This window comes from Malaclemys terrapin, chromosome 7, assembly GCF_027887155.1.
Source record: "Malaclemys terrapin pileata isolate rMalTer1 chromosome 7, rMalTer1.hap1, whole genome shotgun sequence".
Taxonomy (NCBI): domain Eukaryota; kingdom Metazoa; phylum Chordata; order Testudines; family Emydidae; genus Malaclemys; species Malaclemys terrapin.
This window is the reverse complement of record NC_071511.1, coordinates 22,815,189-22,824,328: the sequence shown is the minus strand read 5'-3', so window position 1 is coordinate 22,824,328 and position 9,140 is coordinate 22,815,189. Positions and strand designations below refer to the sequence as shown.

The following is a 9,140-nucleotide window of genomic DNA, read 5'->3' as shown; positions in this document are numbered from 1 at the left end:
CTGCTCTAGCCTCTAGACAACTCTCTCTGCACTTGTTTCTGTATTAGAAAGTTCACATTTATTTGCCTGACTCTAAATGGGAATCGCTGTTTTTAATTTTAAAATACTGTAGTGATCTCAGCAGCATTTTTGAAGGAAGGGGTCAGGTGTAGGGTCAATGTGAGAAATGGTTTCTCTTACATTACTGTATGCGTGGTGAGGTAAGTTTTCCCCACTCTGAAGCCAAGGAATGAGAAAATGAAATGGTGGAGCTGAATAATATTTTAGCACCAGTGCTTTACTTCTGGTAATGAAGAATCAGAAGCACCAGCAGGCCAGAATGGGATATGTTCTCCATAGAAAAGACGGCAAAATCATACGCATTTTTACAAAGGGTGACTGGGAAAAGGCAAAGTCCAGAATAAGTATCTATATTAAGGCTTTACACATTACAGACTGGGTTCTCTAGTGAGATTTGGGCCCTTTGTAGTCACAGGAGAGAATCTGGTCTTAGGTCATGACCCACCCTGGAAAGGGGAAGGCAGCATCATCTATGCTTCAGACTCTGTGTGTGGCAACTGAAGTTCAAAGATCAGAGACAACAGTGATACTTTGCACAGGTTACTATTATTGGTGTAGCATGAACAACGTACTACGCACTTGGTTCTGTTCTCTCATCTAGTCCTTTTCTTCCAAAAATCTCAGAACATTAGAAACACTAATTAATCCTCCCACCCTATTCTGAGATGTGTCCGTATCATTATGTCCATTTAACAGATAGTGGAACTAAAGCACAGAGTGGTAAAGTGACTTGCCCGAGGTCACACAATGAGACTGTGGCAGAACTGTGACTACAACTCACGTCTCCTGGCTCTGAGGCCTGTGTTGTAGCCACAAGACTGAGGACATTGCAAAACCCAGCAAACATAAAGAAAGAGGTGATCTTTATTAGCCATGAGACTGAGCTGCAAAATTTTGGTTGGGATCTGAACTTCCCCCCAAAGTTAGTGCTTGAATCCAGGGATTCAGTATGGGATCCTCTGTACTCTTTGGCAGGGCCGGCTCCAGACACCAGCCGACCAAGCACGTGCTTGGGGCGGCACCTTGGGGCAGGGCGGCGCTCGGGTTTTTATTTATTTATTTATCGGTTTGTCGGGGCAGCGCTGGAGGGGTTTTTTTTTGTTTCCGCGTTGCGGCGCTCGGGGTGGTGGGGCTTCGGGCGGCACGGCGCGGGGAGGGGCGGGGGCTTGGCACTCGGAGGGGGAGCGGGGGCTGGTGCGGCATGGCGCTCGGACGGGGGCGGGGGCTTGGCACGGCGCTGGGGGGGCGGGGGCTTGGCGCAGCGCTCAGAGGGGGGCGGGGGCTTCGGATGATGTGGCGCTTGGAGGGGGCGGGGCTTTGGGCAGCTCGGCGCTCGGGGGCGGGGCTTCGGGCGGTGTGGTGCTCGGGGGTGGAATTCAGCGGCGCTGGGGCGGGGGTACAGTGGCGCGGCGCTCACGGGGGGCGCAGCGCCCCCTCTTTTTTGCCTGGGGCGGCAAAAAAGTTAGAGCCAGCCCTGCTCTTTGGGCATGTCTACATAGCAATTAAAAACCCATGGCTGACTCTGGCTCACAGTGCTTGAGCTATGGGAGTGTTTAATTGTGGTGTAGATTTTAGCTCAGGCTGCAGCCCAAGCCTGAATGTCTACACCACAATTAAACAGCCCTGCAAGCCCAAGCCAGCTGGCACAGGCCAGCTGTGGTTTTTAAATGCAGTGTAGACATACCTTCTAAAGCTGGAATGGTTCATGGAACAGAGGGATCTTAAAGAGGTTTTTGGAGGACGAGGAAGCTGGGTAGGGTAAACATCAATGGACAGGTTGCTCTAAGCCTAAGGGACAGCGTGGAAGCAGGAGACAAGCTGGAAGCTTGCCAAGGAGACAAATGGAATGATCAAGAGAGAAACTAGAGCATAGAGCGTGGGATGAGATGTAGGCAGACATGAGAGAAAAGATATAGGGATGGCCAGAGTTGTGCAAGACTTTGAAAATGAGGATGAGAAGCTTTGAGCTTCATCTGGAAGGAGAGTGGCAGGCACTGAAGGGATTGGAGAAGCAGGAAGACATGGTCAAAGCATCTACCCATAGTAAGTTGCCTGGGGGAAAAAAGGTATCTTTTCCATTCAATTGATTTAAAGCAGAGGATGTTAGAACACAGAGGATTTTCCTATCCAGTTATTGGTCCCTGTTCAATAAGGCACTTCAGCATGTGTAGGACGTTAAACATGCGAACAGTCCCATTGAATCCAATGAAAATATTCACATGCTTAAAGGCAAGCACATGCTTATACTTTGCTGAGTTGGGACTTGGGCAGAATTGCCATGTGGCTTGGTGGAAAAGACCACCTCTCCCGCAGTGAAGAACTTATTCAAAAAATCTAGAAATAAGATACACAGTATATCTATTACAGAATAGATTAGTATGTGCTATATAATTTAATAACACTTCCTATAGCGAGGCAGGCCTGCCTATATGGAGTCATGGCCCTCTAACATTCTGCTGCTCTTTGCAGTGTGCAGCATAAATTCACGACCCACATTGTAGACTGCGCTGTGGCTGAAATCATAGGGTGGGTTATTAAATCATTCCATCAAATGCTCAGCGGGGATGGTACAACATACACAGAGATGAGATGCTTGCCAAGGAAAATAAGGGTGGTGCACTTATGAGCACATCCTGTGTATATTTCAGCCAATTTTTAATACATCCTTTACTTTCAACCTCCAAGTATCAGATGGTAGTAAATTGCTAAGGTCCTAGTTCCCACTGAGCACAACTGGAGGTGGAATGCCTTCTTTGGGAAACTGCTGGTACATGATCTGTTATGTCTGCTTCAAAACCTTTAGGGACTGCCACAGAAACTTGCAAGTGTAGCTGGTATTCTGACCTATGGATTCAAAGCATGATGGTTCATGAATCAAATTGCCAGAAGGGCTTCATATGCCATAACAGAGAAAGAAGAGGACCCTCAAAACTAAAAATTCAACCAGTGGGAAAACGGATTTTTAAAAGAATACCCTGGTTTTACAGATTTGTAGGAAGCCAACAAAATATAGACCTTTGTGAACATGTTCCAACTTTTTTTGAATTCCTTTTTTAAAGAAATAATTTTTAGCATGTTTTTATTGCACCTAAGCTGATTGAAGGGACTCATTTCATCCAAACAATTTTAAACATGTAATAGGGCATAAACATAAGGAGCAGGGATGAATCCTCCCTTGAATCTGAGCTCAGGTATGGGGAAAGTGGGGTGGGGGTGGGCCCCATTCTACCCCAACTTGGCTCCAGTGTGTATTAGAGCATCATAGAAGGTGCCCTAAATTACATCACTGGTGTAGACCCTTCATGGATCCTATGCCAGTGGAGGATTTGCATAGTAGAGCTCCACTGTGCCCTCAATCCATCCCCTATGCTGGAGTGTATGTGGGGGGACGGGGGGGGGGTGCTGGTGCAGGAACTAGGTCTGATGGTTTTATACCCACCAGGGGGATTATCTGCTGGCAAATTAAGGTCAGAATCTAGTTCTTTTGAGTTAATTGAGAGACACAAAGGGGCAAGAACATAATGCAGAATCTGGCCCACCAGACTTTCAGAACTGCACCCACACACTAAAGTGTGTGTGTATATAGTCCCTGCACATGCAAACTGTGGTCCTCCAAGCAATCACAATCACTGTTTGTGCAAATGGACAATTAGATATCTACTAGTGGATTGTTTGCATGCACAGTTACCATGAGTACATGTGGAAATACAATGATTAGATGTGCAAATGATGAACATGGATATTTGTGCATTCAGTTGTGCATGGACAACTGTAAAAAACAGAATGGACACAGTGCCAAGTAACTTTTTATAGAGTTTTCATTTTTTCCTCCTCTCCTTTGTTTGCAATACTCTAAATTACCTCTCAACTGTCCCTTCCAATTTGGGAAATGGTGATGTATTTCAGAGTTTCAAGTGAAACTGAAATTAACATGTCTGTTTTTGCTTAACAGCATCCATTTATACAGTGCCACATCTTGCCAATACTTCTTTGTTTGCATACTAGCATTACGGATGTCAGCACAGCCTTGGGAAAAATCTGAGTTAACACGTTAAAGGGCAACTTTACTGTCATTTTGATTCTGACAGCAAAGAGCATTTAAAAACCTGAGTGTTGAGGAGAGATCCTAAGAACTGGCCACCTCAGTTAACCAGAGATGGGCCATGGATGAAACAAATAATTATTGCGGGTATGTGCAAACTTTCCCATGAGTATGAAATTAACTCTGAAATCATGAAGGTGGCAGTGGGGCTGCAAGAATCAAGAGATCTGAGAAAGATTTTGACTCAAAACTATCTACCACTAAGCTTGCTTGCTCCTGTCCCTCTCAAGCTTTTATTACGGTACTAATTATTGGTTTAGAAAGGTTAGAGAACCTGGGCTTTCCAGAGCTTTTAGATTGACTAGAGAATTTCCAGAACTGTAAGAATTTCCAGAACTCCACCCTGGGATGTCCCTAAGCAACTGTATTGAACTTTCCACCATGAGACACTTGGGCGGCTTCAGCAAAATCTAAAACTCCCATCCTCTTCCTGCCACCGCCACAAAGAGCAGAAAAAACAACTCCAAAGCAAAACAATCCTCACTCCACAAGAAGAAAGGAAAATGAGTTCAGGACAAGGGACAAAAGTTTTGCTAGCCTTGGTTAGAACGCTGAGCAGTGCTCAGGGCATGCCGAGACTGACTGAGCTCCTGCACTTCATGAGGTATCTCTAATGAGGGGAGGCCACACTAAATGACAATGGCCCCCAGAACCCACCCCAGCTCTGACAGCTGGATCCACACACAGGGTGCACAATATATCAATCAATATCACCTGCTAGCAAGACAGACCTTGATGGACTACACAGTTTTCATCCAGTTCTTTCAATAACTATACAAAAAACAATAGATATGGAGTGGGGAAGAAAGATCACTTAATCCCAGGCATACAAGCTTGATGGAGGGGCTTTAGCTATGTCCACCACAAACCTGAATGTCCCCCCCTAAATTCCCCTAGGATCTTCAGAGGCAGCTCTCTATAATGGAGTGTATTTCACATCCCCTGTAGATCTAGTTAAGTTTCAAGCCTTAGGAAACTTAGAAGCCAGAGCAGGAGTAGTCATAAAAACAAACAACACTTTCCCCCCACCAACTAAGCTGTAAATGAAAAATAATAAAGGAAACAAAACCGATAGCGGTTGATGTAGTGTTCAAAAGTAACCTTGACGATAGATACTACGTCTCTAAGAACTTTCCACCTAAGTGAGCTGTCACTCAAGAGCATCACTCCCTGTCAGCTAGAAAGCTGTGTAGCTGAACTGTAATGACTCAACACAGCAGATATTTTTCTGCAGTAACAGCAAGGGTTAAGGAAAATTTCCTTTGTTATGATTTAGGAAATTGTGTAAACTCTCTAGTGTTTTTTACAACACGTTAAAGGGCAACTTTAATGTCACCTGGATACTGACAGCAAAGAGCATTTAAAAACCCAAGTTTTCAGGAGAGATCCTAAGAACTGGCCACCTTAGTTTGTAGCACTGAGGCAATCTTGGCAGCAGCACTGCCCTAAAGTTACACTGGGTCACATGTCAACCTAGGAAAGAAATGAGAATGATTTAACATTACAGAGGTGATAGACACAAATGTGAAAGTTTAGACTGTCAAACATATCCTGCCTACGGAATATGCAGGGAGATAAGAGCTGAGTCATAAGGATCACAGCCTCATTTCTTCTTTCCTTTTAAAAAACAAAATACCCACTGCCTAATTGACGCTCAGTGCAGTACTGTATATATCCAGCAAACTTTGGTGAACTTCCTGTTGAGTGTTTTTATAAAACAGATTGATAGTCTCACTGGATACTCAAGGGAATAGTTAATGAATCACAGAAATTAGAGCTGGGAAAGGCCATTTGGGTCATCTTCTCCATCCCTCCTGCTACCGGTCACAGCAGGGAGAATTATAAACTGCTGGAACTTTTGCAACCAAATATATGATTCAAGAAGAGTATGGCGCACCATTCCAGTATGTGAATCCTGCTCTGCAAGTAACTGTCCTCAAACTCTTGAAGGGGACTGAGTCAGTCTTTGCTGATCACTTCTTGCCAGTTTTGTTGTTGGTCTTTTTGCAGCAAATGAATTATTGAGCGTTTCAGCACTTTATCACATATTGCTATGTTCTCCAATCATGGTCTCATTTTATGAGTAAAGCAGCATCCTCTCAATTGTAGTTTCAGCCCAACAGAACTGCTCAGCTTCCCAATCCTCTTGCCTGTACTGCCTAGGAAATGACACTCAGACATACAATGAGGCAGGCACCAGAGTACACGTGAATGGATATTACTAATTCAAACTGGATATCAGCTACCTGGTGAGACTTTAGCACATTTCTCGTCTACTGTCATCTAATCCTGTGAACCTAATGCTGCTTCAAGAAGTTCAATGTGATCATTCTGTCTGAACTACTCTTAGTCCCTCTGGAAACAGCAAAATCCCTCTTTTGGTGCAGAGTTTATCCCCGTGCTACATGAAAGCTACTTCTATTTAAACAAGAGCCTGATATAAACAACGACTGCAAGACTGCAGAGGAGCTGCCGTCGGAATCTTTGTGTGGATGCATGGCAGCAAATCTCGACTGCTGATGATAAAGTTGGTTTAATTTTTATTTTTGTATTTCATTCCCCCCCCTTCAAATATTGTATTCAAAGTTCTAACTAAGAAGGGCTTAGAAACTGAGCCAGATTGTACCTTCAAGGCACTGGCTACACCTGGTCACACAGCAGCACAAGCCCTTGAGAGTTGGATTTCCTCCTGACACTGGTACAGGAGCTTCAGAATCCTGAGAGAAGATGCAGGATGTTCTCCCCCAAAACTGGTTCACCTCCACAGGCTGTTGAGGGGATGGAGGCAGGGCCACGGCCCACATTCATCCCAACCTCTTTAAGGTAGTTACTGTTACTGTTTGCTCTAGTCTGTGCTCCCCACTGGGACTATGCTTGGCCCCTCTGCAGGAGTGCAAAAGAAAGGAAGGCTCCTTGCCTCTTCTCTCCCACTATCACTGTTCATGCACTGGGCCAGCATCAACCTACCCCTTTTGGACAACTGTACCAATTTCGACCAAGTTTGCTTTCTCTTAATACCCTTGTTAACCCCGCTGAAATCAATGGGGTGCACAGAATGTAAGTGAAGGCAGAATCTTCCCTTGAAACTTTATCTGCACCTTCTAGGGTTCTCATTCAGTTGTGCTGCTTTACCCTGCAATGGGCTTTGGGCTGCAACTATGATGGTGAGGCTAAGGCCCACAGCAGCCCAACCTACATTGCACATTAGCACTTACACAGCCAAACGATGAAGTGCTGTGGTAGGGTGCCTGGGCCAACTCCAGAGGCTTATTGGGATGGGAAGCCCATAGTATCAATCACAAAAGCTTGAAGTACCAATACTGAGTACATAGCAGTGGCTGAGAATCACAGGTCTAAGGCATTGCTTGCTTGAGCCGGTCATAGACTCATTTCTGTAGAACCCAGTTTTCACCTCAGGCCAGTTCCAAGGTCAAGCTGCACATCTCTCTCTATTCTGAGCTCTTCAGCTACAGCAGAATCTGAAAGCACAAGGAACAACTGCATTTCTATTGATCCACTAGGTCAGAAGGTGGGGGGATAAGATCTCGGGGGTTCAGTCTAGCTACGAGGCAGACATCGTAGCTGTCATGCATGAGGACGTTGATGGCCACCACATTCCACTGGTTTCCCCACGTATCCAACTCTAGGATCTCTTTGGTGATAATTTCATGGCGAGCTGAAAAATAGTAGCAACAACAAAATATCAAAGGCAAAGTCAACAGGGTCAAAGAAGTTTACAAAATTAATAAATTAATCCTTCCTCTTTTTGAGGAATTTGTCATAAACAATCAGGGTAGAGCAACCATATTAAATCACAGCCATTCTTACAACAAAACGCTGTTTATTGAGTCTGACAAATCTTAACTTAATAAAAGAGCCACCACACAAGGGAGAATTTTGCTTCTGTCAGATCCAATGCTGCACTACACTTCTTGGAAAAAGGAAAAACCTTTTTTTGCTAACACAAGACCTGAACTTTCCAGCAGTTTTGCTGCTCAAAGCCAAGTTCTTTTCTATAAATGAAAAGGGCCTTTCATTTTCCTCACTTTTTTTTTTCGTTTCAAAGTTAGGTTCTCACAGCAAGTGACCTTAATCTAAACTTTTCTTACTTTGAGAAGAGGATGTGAATGTGTTTTGCTACCAGTCTCCTTCCTCCACATCTGATGACTCTCTAGATGGCTTTACTAAAAGCTGAGTCTCAAAGATTCGCAAGCACAGGCATTTCACAACCACCAAGAGAAGAACTATCACAATAAGAAACATTAAACACCCAACATATTTTCTCTGAGACTTAATAATCTGGTGACAGGTTTCATTGTACGGTGTGTCCAAACTGGCACTCGCATTCATCTCTTCTTTAGAGGCTGCTCTTGACCCTTTTTTACATGCCCTCAAAACCTTTGCATTTATCTCTAGTGAGTGTATGTGACATGTTTGTACCTTTCCCTTCTTTGAGGCTGACAGCAATTTTACTTCATGGATCAACCAGCAAAGGAAAGAAAACGTTGACGTTTCTGAGAGCTGCAAAGCTCATAACCTTGGGAGCACAGGCCATTCATTCTCTCCCATGAGAACAGTCTTAGTGGTTCCCCAGTCTTATCCATAACATCCATGTCTTCTTATGATTTAGGAGCAACATGTGAAAACAATTGCATCACGATGGCTCAATATCACAAGACCTAACATACATCCAGGGCTCTTCATCTGTCCTGGAAGGTTGGCTTGCAGGATGTGGGGGACAGTCATGTGGAAAAAAGAATTTCAGGATAAGTTTCCCCACCCTGATAACTGGGGGTAAATTTACATTACGGTAACTCCCCCACATTGACTGGTGTGGTGAGCACCCAAAGCCAACCCTGTCTCCAATTATGTGTGCCTTCTGTCAGGTGATCATTCCTAAAGAAACTATTCACCAGCTCTGATCACATAGCTTCTCATATGGTAACACAAAGAGATGCTTCTGTCTCATAGTTCAGAA

General features: G+C 44.4%; 1 protein-coding gene across 3 annotated transcripts in view; it reads right to left on the bottom strand.

Moving 5' to 3' along the window:
- Positions 1-1,393: 1,393 nt before the first annotated feature.
- KBTBD12 (kelch repeat and BTB domain containing 12) overlaps positions 1,394-9,140 on the bottom strand; it is a 54,317-nt gene continuing 46,570 nt past the window's right edge. For all 3 annotated transcript variants that reach the window (XM_054036307.1, XM_054036309.1, XM_054036308.1), the window contains one exon: positions 1,394-7,838. In XM_054036307.1, coding sequence (XP_053892282.1) covers positions 7,669-7,838 — 170 coding nt within the window. In that variant the 3' untranslated portion in view covers positions 1,394-7,668. The remainder of the gene's footprint in view (positions 7,839-9,140) is intronic.